Source organism: Camelus dromedarius, chromosome 34 (genome assembly GCF_036321535.1).
Source record: "Camelus dromedarius isolate mCamDro1 chromosome 34, mCamDro1.pat, whole genome shotgun sequence".
Taxonomy (NCBI): domain Eukaryota; kingdom Metazoa; phylum Chordata; class Mammalia; order Artiodactyla; family Camelidae; genus Camelus; species Camelus dromedarius.
Window position 1 is genome coordinate 1,634,059 of NC_087469.1, and position 17,881 is coordinate 1,651,939.

Sequence of the window (17,881 nt, forward strand, 5' to 3'; positions counted from 1 at the left end):
ATGAATGGCCCTGGAGAATGTCATTCTAAGTGAAGTAAGACAGAAAAAGAAAGAAAAATACCATATGATATCACTCATATGTGGAATCTAAAAAATAAGACAAATGAATTTATATATAAAACAGAAACATACTCAGAGACATAGAATACAGACTTTTCATTGCTGGAGGGCAGCAAGGTGGGAAGGGATAAACTGGGAGTTTGAGATTTGCAGATACTTATAGGTTTCTATAAAATAGATAAACAAGTTTATACTGTATAGCACAGGGAAATATCTTCAATATCTTATAGGAGCTTATGGTGAAAAAGAATATGAAAATGAATATATGTATATTCATGTATGACTGAAGCATTGTGCTGTACACCAGAAATTGACACAACATTGTAAACTGACTATACCTCATTAAGAAAATAAATTTAAAAAAAGGAAAGAAAGTAAGCTCATCAGAAAGAAAGTGGGTATTAGTGAAAAAGGAAGATCCCCCCTTTTTTTTAAAACACCATTCTTGTGGTATGGTTCCTATACAGTAAAGTACACATATTTCAGATGTACAAATTGATGAACTTTGATAGACGTACACAACCATGAAATCACCACCACAATCAAGATAGCTAACATTTCCATCATTCTCCAAGAGGTGCAATTTTAAAATTCTCAATTTATCCCTCCCACCCCCTTTAACCCCTGGTAACTATAAGTTTGCTGTCTTTGTGAGTCTGTTTCTGTTTTGTAGATAAGATCATTCGTGTCCTGAAAAAGGAAGATTTTTAAACTATATAAGGTGTCAACCCTTGTCTGATGAGATATTGGACATTTCTCAGTGTATGCTAATTTGCTTCCAGTTTAATGCAAGCTAATTCTTAACAAAACAAACAAAGCACTAAAACCAAAAAAACAGATTATGAAATAGAGGCCTTCTAAGACACTTGCCACATCACACAGCCATCTGGTCTCACACTCATCCACCCAACCAGTGTCACTTGTTGAACGCCTCTCTGCCAGGCACTATGCTGAGATGTCGCAGATATGAAGATTAATCAGCATCGTGCTGATCCCATTTTAAGACGAGAAGAAGTTCTGAGCATTTAGCTTGCCCCAGGTCAATGACCTTATAGATGATGGAGTGAAGATTTAAGCCTTGTCTGTCCAACTCTGAAACTGATTTACTTCTTTTCTTGTGCTTTCTGTTGCATGTTTGTAAAAATGTGTGGTAAGGTACCATAGGAACTGTGATGGGGGGCTCCACAGAGTGCAAGACAGGCACGAGGAGGAGCTGGTTAGCTCTGTGTGGGGCAGGGGGAGTGGAGAGAGAGTCAAGAACGACTTCATAGAGGAGATGGTGTTTGAGCTGAGTGTTAGAAGTGAATGGGTTTTCCAGGCAGAAGGAACATAGAAGCAGAAGGGAAGGACCCAAGAAGAGGCAGGTAGAGATAGTATTGGCTTAGTTTTTGAGGAGGCATAGAGGAGATTGGAGCAGTATCATTAGTCAGAAAATGAAGGGTTACTTCATGAAATGCTGAGAAATTTGCACTTATTCCTGTAGGCAATAGAGAGCCTTTGAGAGGGATACTAATATCAGATAGGCATTTTAGAACGATCGCTCTGACAACACTTGTGTTTTTGAGGGTTATGTTTTTGAGAAAGTTGACAAAAAGCGTAAGATGAGGTCTGAACTAAGAGTAACAGTAGAACAGGCAGTTCATATAAGAAACATTAAAGAGGCAAAACTGATAGGATTTGGTTGCGGATTACAAGTGGGGTTGGTGAAAAAGAGAATCGGGGTGCCCAGTTTTCTGGTCGGGATGATGGAGCAGATGGAGAGGCTATTTACTGTGTTGATGAATAGAGGAAGTGGCTGAGGTTTGCCAAAGATGAGAAGGTGAATTAATTTGGATTTGGAAATGATCCAAGTGAAGATGTTGAGCAGGAAGTTGGAGAAGCACCTCAGGCTGAAGCTTAATAAAGATATCTAGGCCAAAGATGCAGACTTGGAAGTCCATAGGTGAGGAGTGAGCCCATTGACATAGATAAGCTTTGCTTCAGGAGATTAATATTTACTAGGTAAGTGTTGGAGCACAGATCTGAGACATGTCAGCTGCCTTGCAATCCACCTGTGACTGATTCTGCCAATCTTCCCCTCTTTTCCTGTTTCCTGTCGCACCGCTAGTGCTGTGATACACCTAAGACTAGAGATACCTTTGGCATTTTTATGTTTATTTCCACATACATTACAGAATCATTCAAATTAGAATTGAATTAAGACAAATAACAGTCACTGTTGGTATGCCTCCTTCCCCTACAATTAACATGAAAACCCTAAAGGAATTATAACTTGTTATTAATTGCTTCTTGTGTTAGCGTCTTGTGAGTAGAGATAATAATATCTTGTTCATCTTTTTATTGCCTTTGTATCTATCGTATTATTTTCCTATTGGAACTCCTAGTAGACGTTAGTCAAGTTAGTTGAAAAAAATATTGAGAAAATAATTTTATAACTTGTCTGTTAAAGGAAGTGCAAAAGAAGTCTTTTGAAGACAAATACGAAACCTTCATGGATATTTGCCAAAATTTTCAACCAGTTTTCCGTTACTTCTGCATGGAAAAATTCTTGGATCCAGCTGTTTGGTTTGAGAAGCGGTTAGCTTATACGCGGAGTGTGGCTACTTCTTCTATTGGTAATCTTCTTACACATTGTGGTAGATGCAGCACTTCCTACATTCTGAGTTTCAGAAGGAGGGTGGTGGTGGTGGTGGTTGTTAACCAAACCATCTCCATCATTAGATCATTGGGGTTTTTTGTTAGTCCTGAGTCTTTGCTTCTAACTATAGCTCTTCTTACCCTTGGCAGGAGAGAATTGTTTGTCCTGGTAGGAAAATAAGACTGATTCTTTTTCTTCTTTGTTTAATAGAGAAAATGGCTTATTTTCTCTCCACTTAATGTATTATTTTCTGGGATTTTTCTTGGAAAATAATAAAACTCACAAGTCCATTGAAGTTATTTCTTTTCATTATTATTATTCTTTTGTATACAACCTCTATAAAACTGTGATATTAACCTCCAATGATTGATTCTATTTAATAGAATTTTGGTTTTGAAATAGAAATAATATATTTAAATATTCAGTGAACAACATATATTTTGACTTTTTTAATTTCTAAGGGATTGAAATAGGGCAGTTAATAAAATCTTAGAGTATGAGAACTAAAAGGAGTATCAGTGATCTTTTAATCTGTTGTTTTTTAGTTAAAGACCACTCTTTTCATCACTTAGGTACTATACACCAGGAAGGCAGGACATGTATGTTTTGAAAAACTTCTCGGTTTAATGAAACCCTCTTTTTTTCTACATTGAGAATGACTAATCTGATTGAACTAATTTAGTTTATAAACAAGAAAGTAGGCCCCCTTAATGACAGAGCGAGGCAGGAACCCCAGGCGTCCTGACTCCCTAGCCACTGTTTTTTTCTCTAACATCACTTGAGGTCTCTCATTAGGTTAAAAGCATTTTAATGCATATTATCATTTGTCTTAAAAATAGAAGTGTAGTTTTTCCTGGATATGTACTCGATTAAATGAATTAATGATTAATTTGTGTTAAATTTAATTCATTAAGCAGAAGACAGTTTCACTGAGGTATGTAGGATTTACCCATAGGTGTCTCAGTTTGAACATGTGCTTATCAGTAAAAGGAAAACTTTTTTAGCAAATCATCTAAGATTCATAAAACGCAGTAGAAATGAGAATAGCTGGCAAGATACAAGTTAAAATGGCTAGTGATGTACTTAATTTTCTTTAAATAGGCAAAAAAGCCTAAGCTACTTAAGAATTATGTAGAGTCAGTGGTATTAGTTGAAATTATGACCAAAGGTGCTTATAGGACTAGGTGATACCAGTGACTTTGGTTTGTGTGTTTTTTCGTAGTTGGTTACATACTTGGACTTGGGGATAGACACGTACAGAACATCTTGATAAACGAGCAGTCAGCCGAGCTCGTACATATAGATTTAGGTAAGTAACAGAGATGTGTGTCTTTATTCAATAAATATCTGGTCATCAAAAAATGCTGTTTGCCTACCCGGATATTGCAAGTATGAGAAAGGGGGTGGGAGGGCTGTAAAGCAATAAATACTGTTTTAAAGAAGCGTAAGCACAGTTATGCTGGAGGGAGTCGCTGACTGTCTGGAGGATGATGAGTGAAACTTACTAGAAGAGGTGACGTGTAAGCCAGGTCTCAGAGAAAGAGAGGGAGGATAATCCAGACAGAAGCTCGACGAAATACGAAAGGAGGGACGGCATTGTAGGAACGATGAGACGTCACATGTGGCTGGCGGGGAGCTGCATGTCACTGAGTAGCTTGAGCTGTAGATGGTCCTGGACGATGGAAAGCCAGGCTGAGAAGTTTCAGCTTTAATCTGTTAAACACTGGGAAGTAAAGGAAGATATGTTTAAGCAGAGCATGATCATACTTGATTATTGGAAAGATAATTTAGGGAACAGTATTGACGGTAGGAAGACGAGTTAGGGAATGTTACAATAGTTCAGACAAGAGATGATGAAAGAGATGATTTGGACTGAAGTTGTATGGCCCAGGAGACTGGATTTGGGGGACATTTTTGTAGTAACTTGCACCAGTGATGTTGGATGTGGAAACAGTGGGAGAGGGGACTAGCTCTCTCCCACTAGAGAATAAGAAAATGATGAGTTTAATTTTAGACATTGTTTTGAGGTATTGGGATTTCCAGGGGGAACAGGTAGTTTAATAAACAGGAAAGCAAAGATGTTGATCATAGTAAGAGACGTAGAACTTTCAGCAAATAGATTTCAGTTGAAGTCATTGGACTAGAGGAGGTTCTGATCTCACACGTTGTTGATGAAGAGGACTAAGAATGGAATTGTAAGGAATGCCAGCATTAAAAAGGCTAAGCCAGGATGAAAATGAGGAATAACTAACAAGTCATAGAAACTAGGAGGTAGGGATATCTTGGAAGCCAAGGGAGGGTAAATTTTCTTAAAAGAAGAATGCTGATAGGGATAGACTGGGATTTCAAAATTGTAGAATAGATAAACAAGATTATACGGTATAGCACAGGGAAATATATACAAGATCTTACGGTATCTCACAGAGAAAAAATGTGACAATGAATATATATACATTCATGTATAACTGAAAAATTGTGCTCTACAATGGAATTTGACACAACATTGTAAAATGACTATAAATCAATAAAAAACGCTAACAAAGAAAAGAAGAAGAAAATGCTGTGCTCAGTAGCATCTGATACAGAAAGGTCAAGTAGGATGAATGCTGAAAACAAGCCTTTGAATTTAACAGTTAAATCAGTCTTAGTAAACTTTGGATAGAATGCAGGAAGTGAGACTGAAAAGGCAAGGATTAAATGGAAGTTAAGGATGTGTAGGATAAGAATGTGGAGTTGTTCTGCAAGTGGGTAAGAAGTAAGGGAAGAATGAGAGAGAAGTTTGCTACAGAGATGAGAGACTCACATCCAGTAGAAGCAGGGCAAGCCCCCCCTTTAATCAGAGTTCCTCCAGCTTCACATTCTGTGCCCAACAGTGAACTCCTCCATGGTCAACTTCTCTCATCTAAAATATATTGGAATTCTTAGATTGCACCATGAAATGATGACCTTTTTCTATATTCAGCAAATGCTTGGGTTGTGTCTTCTTGGTGGTGGTGAAAGGAATGTGGTGAGTGAGGGGAGTCTCTCACTTAGTCTGAGTATTCATTAGGCCTCATTTCTCAAGACAGTATCGGTAACTATTACAAATCAGTAATAGAAGTGAACTGTAAAAGTTGCTGCAGACATGTATGGACAAATTTTCTGTGGACCTTCTTTTCCCTTCAGTAAAATCCTGGGCGTAGGATATCTTGTTGGTGCAGAATTTGTAGGGTTAAATTAATTTTTCCAATACGTTTGTACCATTAACAATTCTCATCATTGGTACAAGAGCACCTGATTCTCAGTATTATACAGAATATGCAGCACTGTTCTCATAGCGATAATGTATCTAGGTGTTATTAGAAGCAAGCCTAAATATAAATATGTTCTTTGGGGAAGAAAAAAAAAAAACAGTGAGATGACAAAGATTAACATTTTAAGTTAACAATTATCTGACAAAGATTTTAAAGCAGCCATCATAAAAATGCTTCAAGGAGCAATTACAAACATGCTTGAAACAAGTGAAAATACATTTAAGTCTCAGCACAGAAATAATCTCAGCCTAGAAACAGGAGATGTAGAAGAGAACCAGGTGAAAATTTTAGAACAGAAAAATACAATAATTAAACATTTAAAACTCAGTGGTTAGGATCAACAAGCAGAATAGTGGTGCAGAAGAAAGAATCAGTGAACATGACAGAAAGTAGAAATGATCCAATCTGAATAACAGAGGAAAAAAGGAGAAAATCTTCAGCAACTGGGGCTTGGTAAAGAGTTCTTAAACTTGACATCAAAAGCACGGACCATAAGACTGTCTAGCCATAAAAACTCTGAAAATTCAACAGTCAAAACAAAACAAAAAACAGTTCTTATATGGGCAAAAGGCATGAATAAACAGTTCACAAAAAAAGATACACAGATAGCAAATTATGTCCCCAAAAAGATGTTCACTTGTATCACGAATTATAGCAGATTTCTTTGTAACAGCCCCAAAATGGAAACAGTCCAGATGTCCTTCAAATAGGCAAATGCTTAAGCAAACTGGTACATCTGTACCATGGAATACAACTCCACAGTAAAAAGGAACAAGGTATTGATATGTACCACAGTTTGGATGATTCTCCAGAGAATTATGTTGAGTGAACAAAGCTAATCCCAAAAGGTTACATACTGTGACTCTGTTTATATAACATACTTGAACTTACAAAATTATAAAAATGGAAATTAGATTAGTAATTGTTTTAAGAACAGAGGGTAGGGATAGGTCATGGTGGGGAAGTAGGTATGGCTACGTAAGGGCAGCATGAGAGAGCTTTGTGGAGATGGAAATAATCTGTATCTGGCTTCTATCAATGTCAGCATCCTGTTGTGATATTTTACTATAGTTTTGTAAGGTGTTACCATTGGGGGAAAATGGATAAAAGATATATATATTTATCTGCATTTTAAATTCTATCACTTACCACCTCATTTTTAAAAATCACCCTTTAATGTAGATTTCTCTAATTACATTAGTAAATAGGTTTTTTTTACCTTATTTTTTTAAATTTGAGGTGGATCTCCTGGACAATGGTAGAAATGAAGAAGGCAAGCAGAGCAGAAATAGAATAAACTACTGTGTGTTCTAGTACTGATTGAATATAGGTGACAGGTTATTTGGTGACTCTGCAAAGTTCACATGCCAGTTGGGAAGAACGTAAATTAGCTATGGAACTTCCTAACCTTGTGATTTTTTTTTAATTTATTTATTTTAGGAGTTGCCTTTGAACAGGGTAAAATCCTTCCCACTCCTGAAACAGTTCCTTTTAGGCTCACCAGAGATATTGTGGATGGGATGGGCATTACCGGTGTTGAAGGTGTCTTTAGAAGGTAAGCCAAGTAGGATAAGGTAGGGCACATAATTTTGGGTGTTGAAATCAACATTTGGATTATTGATTTCTATGGATTATAGAATTCCTTGCTAGAATGACATCCCAGTGCTTTACCAGTGCCAAGGAAAAGACCCTGCCTAAAGCAGTAGCTTCCTTTAGACCCCCTAGGACCCCACCCAATAAAGCACACATGCTGTCCTCCTCACCTCCTCTGGAAGCAGCCCACCTTACCCTTGATGTCCCCTGTCCTAGCTAACTCTTTGTTTACCGATCAGAACTCCTATTGAGTACTCATTCTCAGGCATATAAATTATCCTAAAGGATCTTAGTACCAATTCCTGCTAAAAGAACTCTGCAATTCTGTGTAGTTTTCCCAACAAAGGTCTAAATACTCAACTTAAAAAAATTTTTTCTTAGTCTACATACTCAACTTTTAATGGAGCATAAGGGATTTTTAGGGCAATGAAATTATTCTGTATGATAACCATAGTGGTGGCTGCATGTCATGATGCATTTGTCAAAACCCATAGAATGTACAACATCAAGAGTGAGCCCGGATGTAAACTGTGGACTTTGGTTGATAATAACGTGCCCACGTTGGTTCATCGATTGTACCAAGTATACTGCACTGATGAGGGCTATTGAGGGTAGGGGAGTGTGTGTGTGTGGGTGGGGAGGGCTGTGTGTTTTCTGTATTTTCTGCTCAGTTCCGCTGTGAACCTGAAACTGCTCTAAAAGAATAAAGTCTATTAAAACAAAACTATGATTACCACAATAATCAGCAATGAAGGAAATGTTTCATGGTGGTTTTGTGTTACTCTTATAAATGCTAAGCCTATATTCACATGTGTATTTGTATTCATTTCAGGAACATCTACTGAAAACCCACTCTTCCAAGTACTATTATACTCTTTGAGATGTTAATTTAGGAATTGTTAACCAGAATAGTCTCAGGATACTAAACATGAATATATAGGAGATAACAGTATGCTGAAAATGTTGGTGTGTAATAAAATTCATATTTATAATGTGTTTGTAGATGCTGTGAGAAAACCATGGAGGTTATGAGAAACTCTCAGGAAACCCTGTTAACTATTGTGGAGGTAAGGTGTATTGTAAGGAAATCTTTATTTCTTGGCCTGGTAGACTGTGTATCTTGTTAGGAAGGTCCTGATTTGAGGGTCAGTGCTTTGTTTTAGGGTGGTAGGATGATGCTGGGTTTCAGGGGAGAGGAGGTTGCACGCCATAAATAGTGGCAGAGAAATGCCTCCAGGCCTTGCAGATTTCTTGCACTGTTACAGCACTGTAAGTAACCTCTAGTCTTTAATACATATATCAGCACTTTGACATCTTAGCCTGGAGATGATAGCATGTTGATAAAATTAACTCCCAGGCTACAATGACATCTTGTCTTGAATGGTATTATTTCCAGAATGGTTTCCTTTGGAGTTTTTAGAGAAATTAGTATGTGTGTCTTCTTTTCACCTGCCCAGGTTCAGAACCATTTAGTGAGACAGATGGAGATCAAAGTGACAGCACTGGGGGAACATGTCTGAGGAGTGAGGGCCAAACTGGCTCGCTGCTGGTGCCACCTCAGTGCCTGTCTGCGTCTTAACCTGGGGACATGCCACCGAGTGGGGTTTGGGCCTGGAGGGCATACACGCTCCATCAGGATCACTGCCTCTGTTGATTAGGGCGGAAAGAGAAGGAAATCCAGCAGATTTCCAGTGCTTATGACGTTAGTTCTACCCAAGCGAGAGCTGGGTACCCGAGACAGTCATTCGCTGTCCTAGTAAAGGGCATGTGGGGCAAGAGGTGGGAAAAGTGTCCTCCGCAGGGAAGCGTGGAAGTAGAGTTGAGCTATGCCTCCCTTACATTCTTTCAGCTTTTTGTTTCTTTGGCAGGTGGTCCTAGACTTAATTTACTATCACCTGTATTGCTTTTAAAATGATACTGATGTTGACCAAATTTGAACAAAACTTCTGGGGGTGAGGCAAGAACGTTTGTATTTTTACAAAGCTGTCCTACTGTGCAGCCATGGTTGAGAGTTGCTGACTTAATTCAGTGGCATTAATCACTAAGCCTGTGACCAACAAGGACAGGACTGTATCCCAAGGAGGGTGAAGTTGACCGTCTGCTAGGGTGGCCCTGTGTCTGCTAGCTTTATCAACCAAAGGCCTCTTTACAGGTCTCCTTCGCACTGTTGGTAGCAATATGGATTTTTCCTACAAAGACGATTAAAATGGGTCCCAGCAGTATGTTGATAAAATTAACTCCCAGGGCTGTGATGTTCGCAAGACTGGAAACACTTTCCCTTTTCCCACATTGTGTTCATACACGGTGTCATGTATTACAGTTTGCCATTGGTTCTGCAGCAGGAATGAATGTTACAACAGCTGCCTCAGTAACGGAGGAGTCAAGGTCCAAGACCAAGTTATCGTGCCTTTTTGCATTTAAGACAAAAGAAGTCCAGACTTCCTAATTAATTTAAGATTCAAAGAAGTTTAATGTATTCCCCAGTCTTTTACTATGCTCAGTCTCAGTCAAAAGAACTTTTTGTGCCTGGGTAAATTGGGGGGTTCCTTTGGTAACTGTATCCTGAGTTAACACTTACTGGAAGAGGGTAGTTCCATCACAGCTTCAGAAGTTTTATTAGTTGAGTGCCAAGTTGCTCATGAGGCTCATTCTCTAAAAGAGTGGTAGGAGATAAAGTTAGAGAGCTAACAGTGGAAAGATCATTTATGGGTTCCTATATCGGTGTGAGGACTTTAGGTTTTACTGAGTAAGATGGAAACTGTTGGGGGGTTTCAAGCTTGAGGGCTGATTTGCAACTCCGTCTACAATAACCGTGTCACTTAACAAGCTTTATAAGCTTTGTGTCTTTTACAATGAAATCTGCCTTATCTTCCCTCTGTAAATCTGTCTCAGTTTCCTGGAATGATTTGGTGTGGTTGTCCCAATCTTCAAGAGTAGTTTCCCAGTTGACTGTACTGTGGGCTTTGTGTCTTCAGCGTTAGCAGAGTGTTTCTCAGGAGCGTGCTGGACCCCAGTCCTCTGGGATGTCATCTCAGTCTCCTCTCCTGTAGGCATCACTTTCGCTCTGTTAGTTTCATTGAGCCACAGTCACTGTTTCTGATCTAGTATCAGTGAAAACTTCTCGCTTCTTAACCCTCTTTAAGAGCCCTGTGTCTTGGGTGCCTTTCCCTTTCCCTCTCAGTACGTTTGTCTCTACTGGCCTTCAGGGTCTCATTTTCTTCTTCATAATAGACCATCCTACCCTCCATGATTTTATCCATTCTACTCTCCATGATTTTATCCATTCTACTAAGGAAATCTCTCACTTTAACTCAATGGTTCTTAGCCAAGGGCAGTCTTGTTCCCTAGAGGACAGTTGGCAGTGTCTGGAGACACTTTTGGTTGTCAAAACTAGGGGTAGGGGAGCTGTGAGGGCACTGTTGACTTCCAGTGGGTAGAGGCAAGAGATGCCGATAAACATCCTACACACAGGGCAGCCCTCACTGCAAGGAAGTGTCCAGCCCCCAGATGTCGTAGTGCCGAGACTGACACACCCTGTTCTAACTTCATCAGTCTGTATTCCTTTATTGTTTTCATTCAATCACTTCCTTTCTGATAATAAGACTAAAGTATACTTTTCAAATCACTCCAGCTCCTCCTTGATTCCAGAATTCGCAGGTAAGATGCTAACACAAGACCTTGGGTTTGAAGTAATTCAGTTGTGTTGTTTCTCTGCTTCAACTCAAGAAGACCATATAGTCTATTTATAATAGAGGCCCCCATTCCTCTTCATTGGTTAATGAAATACACCTCCCTTTGTGGGTGAAACTGCTTTGGATCCCTGAAATCTAAAGCCATGTCAGTGCCAAACTTGTCGTCACAGAGGAACCCTTAAACTAATGGACAAACCCCATGTATTCAGAGTCAGTCCCTCCATATTTTTCCATGGCCCTGGAGAATGCTCAGAACAGAATAAACAGATGACCAAATTTGGGTGCTGCTGAACTAGTACTTGTCCTGGAATTAAACGTGTAATGCTAAGGGCATTCTGTAGTGCCAGCCTGCAGACCTGCCAAGAAACACAGTAAAGGCAGCAGCCAGAAAGTGGTCCAACTTTGCAGTGCTGGAGTCTCCTGTAAAGTCACTCATTCCTGGAATTGAGTCTTCACTTATTATTAAGACCTGTATGGTAAGCATTTGCTGAGGCCTATTTTTAAAAAATTCTATGCTTATAAATACCAGGGGCAGTTAGCTGTTCTGAATGGCCGAGGTCAGAAATCCCCATGACCTCACGCATAAAACTTAGACCTAGAACCACTTGCTCTGGCCCTGCCAGTTATTTTGGTATTTGGATTCTCCTCCCTCTATGTATGTTTCGAGGTGGCACCCATAGCGTGAGATCTTGGGTTTTGAGGAGTTTTCGGTAAATTAAACCCTTTTTTTCTCCACCCAAATTTGGAACTAATTGAGTGAAAAAGATCCTTAGGAATAAGATAGAGATCAAAATGTTGGGTTTATTGCTGATAAAACTATTGGAGAACGTGGCATAGGAGTAAAGTCCAAATAGACTTGCTAGTGCTGTCCAGGTCCCACAACCTAATCTATCCCTTGGTACAGCCCCCCGAGGGAGACTTTCGGCCTGCAAAGCAGATGTTCTTACCTCGGATCATACTGGTCAAGAGGAGAAGCAGCAGGAAAGAAAGTGACTAGTGCTTCCATATCCCGGCAATTATAAATAACGTTGCTGTCAATGGCAGGGTGTATGTATCTTTTTGAGTTAATTCTTATTTTGTGGTTGGCTTTATTCCTTTGTTAACTATGTAAGTTTAAAAATATGAAGCTCTAAACTTTTAGAAGCAATGAACAGTAAGTATATGTAAATTTAAAGATATATATGCAGTGAAAAAAAAAACAAAACTCTATCAAGCCATGAAAGACATAGAAGAAACTTAAAAGACATACTACTAAATGAAAGAAGCCAGTCTGAAAAGGCTATAAACTGTATGATTCCAACCAAATGACATTCTGGAAAAGGCAGAGCTACAGAAACAACAAAAAGATCGTGGTTTCCAGGGTTGTGGGGAGAGGGTGAGAGGGAGGAATGAATAGATGGAGCACAAGGGATTTTAAGGGCATTGAAAGTATTCTGTAGGATACTGTAGTGGTGGCTACATGTCATTATGCATTTGTGAAAACCCATAGACTGTATGTACATCAAGAGTGAACCCTAATGTATATGGAATTTGGTTGATAATAATGTGCCCATGTTGGTTCATCAGTTGTACCAGATATGCCGCACTGATGAGGGATGTTGCAGGTAGGGAAGTATATATGCGTGGGTGGGGAGGGCTGTGTGTGAACTTTCTGTATTTTCTGCTCAATTCTGTTGTAAACCTGAAACTGCTCAAAAAGAATAGTCTATTAAAAAAAAAAAGAGAGAGAGAGAGGCAGAAGGAAAGAAGGTAACTCGTGCTTGTCTCCTTTTAGTTGATTGGTCTCACCCAGTCAGGAAGCATGGGTCAAGGGATGTCACAGCCCCCAACATGGAGGGAGAACGAATTCAGATGGGAGAAGCAGCCCAGAGCATCATGCTAGTACCGTTTCCTCCACAAGGAAACATGAGGCACATGGATAAGTGTGCGCTCCCTCCCAGGCATCTGCCACGTGACTGGCCTGTTACTTCTGTAATACTGGTTCTTCTGTTTCTAAATACATCATCACAGTGCGCATTGTTCTTCTAATAGGTGTGTTCTTTCTGCCTAGGTCCTCCTGTATGACCCTCTCTTTGACTGGACCATGAATCCTCTGAAAGCTTTGTATTTACAGCAGAGGCCAGAAGACGAAAGTGAGTTCCACTCCACTCTGAACGCAGAGGACCAGGAATGCAAACGAACCCGCAGGTGAGCAGTGTTTTGGAAAGGACCTGTTTACTGTCACTTGTTCAGCTTCTGCTGTTCCCAAGGCCCTTTGCACTGTTCCACCTCATTAAAACCTTTGGTTTTCCTCATCAGTGATACTGACCAGAGTTTCAACAAAGTAGCTGAACGTGTCTTGATGAGACTGCAAGAGAAACTGAAAGGAGTGGAGGAGGGAACCGTGCTCAGCGTGGGTGGACAGGTGAATTTGCTCATCCAGCAGGCCATGGACCCCAAAAATCTCAGCCGGCTTTTCCCAGGATGGAAACCTTGGGTGTGATATTCAGCGTGAGAATGCCTTTGAAGTCAACCTTCAGAAATTCTATTTTCGCCTTCATTTTTAACCCACCCACGTACTTTGCATAGGTATTAATATTTAAATGAATTACTATATTTTTATAAGCAATGTTTAGTGTTTGCCTCAATTACCTAAAGATGCTTTGCTAGTCTGAAGGAACAGTTCTTCTGTCACACTTTAGAAATAACCGTCCATCATGCTTTCCTGGGTGAAATGTTTCTTTTTTCTCATCAAGTACCTGGTTGTATCATTTTCAGGAGAATCACTGACTTCTGCTTTAGCCAGAAATGGAAGCAGCAGGCATACAGGAGCCACACTGACAGATTTTACTTTAGGATGAATTAAAACAAATAAATACACTGCTAGTTTTGGTGTAGCTTTTAATTAAAACTTGTTTCCCAGATGTTATGTATGAGTGACAAATTATTTGATAAAAATATGTAAAAGGAAGAAAAGACCTTTAAAATTGTAACCATCTACATACCATTGTAAACAGACTTAGATTTTTAGTGGAGTTTCACTTACTGAATAACGAACTGTTACGATACAGAGAACAAATTTCACAGACTCACAGTGTTACTATTTTTTTAGAAATGTATGTTGGGCCTTCTCATTGTGTTCTCTTTGTCTTTTAAGCCCTCTTGTGTTTTCCATTACTTTATCTTTCTGTGATGCCTTCATGTCTGTCTTCTAGTTCGTGAAATCTCCAGTCTCTATGTAATCTTTTAAATCATTGGGTTTCTCCTTTCACAAGTTTTTCATTTCTCAGTATGTATCATTCTTCAGACCTGCCTATTATTTGTTTTATGATGTCTGGTTGGGTTTTTTGGGGTTTTTTTTTTTCAACTCCTTTTATGTCACTAATCATTTTAAACATCCTACTTAAACATCCCTGTGTTGTAGTCTCTCTAATAGCACTGCTGAGTTCAGCTCCTGTTGTTGGATTCTCTTGGCTCCTGTGTTTGGTGGGCTGTTCGTCCACATATTTTGTGATCTTCAGAGGCTGAGCTTATTTTTGGCAGGGCTCTCTCTGTGGGAATCTTGAGGACGTGGGTTAAGAATAATTCCTTCTAGAAAAGTTTTGTGTCTGGTTATATCACATTTCCACGGCTGTCACTGACAGAAGGCCATTCCTCTTTTAATTTCTCGGCTTCAGTGTTTCCTGGCCTGAAGAGTGGTGTAAATGACTGAGAGAAGACACCCAGGCCAAGACACAGACGCTCTTCCTCGTTGTCCGCCTGTGCTAGTGTGTGGCATGTCTCACCGAGGGTGCGAGCCGCCTCGGGCCCCGCCTTTATGGTGGGCCTGAGGGGGCATGCGTTTAATTCCTAAACTCTGCCGCTTTGAAGTTGTCTTTTCGATGTTATAGCTGGAGCCCACAGGTTAGTGAGGTTGACAGGTTGTTCCAGGACAGCTGGACTACCACTCACACATTCACCTCTCTGGTTTTCAGTTTCCTGCTGAAACTGAGTATTTTTGGTCATAAGGATTTCCTCTTTCTTTCTTTCTTTTTTTGGCTGGGGGGAGATGATTAGGGTTAGTTACATATTTTAATTTTTAATGGAGCTACTGTGATCGAACCCAGGACCTTGTGCACGCTAGGCATGCACTCTACCACTGAGCTCCACCCTCCTCCCCTGAGGAGTACCCCTTTCTTACAAGTTCTGCTATGCATTTCAAAGAAAATCTCTTACATCTGATCTAGCATTTCTTCGTGTTTTGTTGGAGCAGAAGAATTTAGGTGTCAGGTTTGCTATATAGCTAGAAACTTCTATCCCTAGAGTGTCAACAGATAAATAAGTAAGACCATTGGCTTGTCTACTGGTGAACGTAATCCTCCCTCCATCTTCAGGAAAATGTTCAGCTCAGCTGCAGAGATAAAGAAATGTGTGGGTGAACTTTCCTCTTATTTGTATCTTAAGTGATTATGTAAACAGCTTTTTCTAATGATAGGTTGGTATTTGTCTCTGTTGCCGATGGCAAATTCTCGCTCATATCTTATCTACCCAGCTTCCCCTCCCCCCAAAAAACAATCTCCAGAACTTTCTGTAGTATAAATCTTTTGGTTTGGTTTCTGGAGAACTTTTCTTAACATTTTTATTTTGCATTTCAAATTACATACTTACCATGGTGTATATTTTTCTAATCTTCCTAAATGAGTACTTGGTATATATTGGTAGTTTTATTACTGTAGTGAACTGAGGGAATGTGGTAAACTTTTTATATAAGAAAGCCTTGAAATCTTCATGGGTAGAATAAGAAATTACCAGCTAGATGATAGTGTAGGTAAGTGAATTTGCGGCTAATTCTTGCTAGTTGGTGTATCCAAAGGGCTTTGAATGACACCGTTAATCTACTCTTCAACCTTAAGTGGTACACTGTAGGGCTCCTGTCATGCTCAAATATTCTTATTAACGGCTTTGAAAAGTTTACCAAATTTTCAGATATTCCTAGGAGGAATACCTAATTCACGGCTTTAGAATTAAAATCCTAAAGATATGACAAGCTGGAACACTGTCTGGAAATTCATAAGGTGGAAATTTACTGGGAACAAATGAGGAGTGGTTAGGTTTTTAAAATATTCATCACAGAATATTTCTTGTATACCGAGTACCTGACATACATTATATGCAGCATCTTTTGCAAGATTAGTGATGTTATTCCAGTTTACAGCTGGGGAAAATGAAATTTGGGGAAATAAAGTAAGTTGTCCAAGCCAGAATATAAATTAAATATTATATTCAGTAATATAAATTTACTGAATATAATATGTAAATATATTATATTCAGTAAAATAAATACAGAAATTCAGTATGAAATTGAAGGTACAGGTTTTATATGGACAATCTCTAATGTGAAAATCTTTCAAGTGAAAAAAATTTAGCCTTCACCAGTCAGTTGCTTATAAAGGTCAGTGGAAACCAAGGAAAAAAGCTACTAGAAAAGGAAATAAATTATAGACTGTTTGAAGTTACATTCAGATTAAGGGAAATAATATCTCTCCACTATTCTCTTTGCTGATCATACCACCCCAAAGCATCTCCCTAACCAGGAGGTAAATAAATCTGTGGTCATTATAGTATATCCTTAAAATATATGCTAAAAATTTAAATATGGTCTAAAGCTACTAAAATCAGAAAGGAAAACGTTGGACTTCTTAAAGATTATAAAGTAGGCTAGTCTTTAAATAGCTAGAAAGCTGTATACTGGCTTGAGATAGAGAGACACGTGCCATTTCAAGTATTTTTATTGCACTTCAATGAAATTATGTATTTCATGTAGATTTATTTTGGTACTACTGAATGTATTTCTTTATTACACTATTGCCAGAATCCTGTTAAATTGTTACCTGTTTTAAAATAAATCTCGAAGAAAATGTATGCTAAGGCTCATTCATTTTATTCAAATACTTGAGTGTTCTGTGTGCCCAGCAAGGTGCTGGTTCTGGGGAGACCTCAGTGAGCAAGGAAGGCATGGCCGCCCCTGCGGAATTCACAGCGTGGGGTAGACGAGCAGCTCACGGTGCAGGACCAGACTGGTGTGCTGCATCGCATTCTAAATGGTCTGGTCGTTTTTCTTAATTACCTCATGACAAAAAGACAAATGACTTTTCTTTTCTAGGGGGACTGGGGATGCTAGAGAGAGATCTGGTTAACATTTCCAGAGTCTAAAAGATACATAGTGGAATATGACCAACACAAAGACCCTGACATTCTAAATGTGAAGTTTGCATTCCACATATGTATCATTTTTTAAGTCAACAAATTTCTTCTTCTTCAGAGTCTCAGGCTCTTTTGTCTAGTTTCTAGTAAATTTTGCATAAGTACTGTACAAAGTTTCACAGAAATTAGGTTTAGAATTTGGTGAGTGAGGTGAAAATTTAATATAATAAAAATTATTCCCTGAAAAATCCCTTAACTTTGCCCATAAAATACAGCATGCGCAATTTTTAAAATGTACACCAGCATGTCAAAATGTTTACTTCTACGCTGATGGTACAGCTTATGATTCTAAAGCTGTGTTTCTCAGAGGGTGATTTTGCTTCCCTGTTCCCCCACGGAGGACATTTGGCGATGTCTGGAGACGAGATGTTTCTGCTGTCACT

General features: G+C 39.1%; 1 protein-coding gene across 1 annotated transcript in view; it reads left to right on the forward strand.

Annotated features, from left to right (window-relative positions):
• Positions 1–17,156, forward strand: part of ATM (ATM serine/threonine kinase) — a 117,146-nt gene extending 99,990 nt beyond the window's left edge. Inside the window, exons 58-63 of the mRNA XM_010988971.3 lie at positions 2,510–2,675; positions 3,921–4,007; positions 7,432–7,546; positions 8,588–8,651; positions 13,327–13,463; positions 13,575–17,156. Coding sequence (XP_010987273.2) covers positions 2,510–2,675; positions 3,921–4,007; positions 7,432–7,546; positions 8,588–8,651; positions 13,327–13,463; positions 13,575–13,758 — 753 coding nt within the window. The 3' untranslated portion in view covers positions 13,759–17,156. The remainder of the gene's footprint in view (positions 1–2,509; positions 2,676–3,920; positions 4,008–7,431; positions 7,547–8,587; positions 8,652–13,326; positions 13,464–13,574) is intronic.
• Positions 17,157–17,881: the final 725 nt, after the last annotated feature.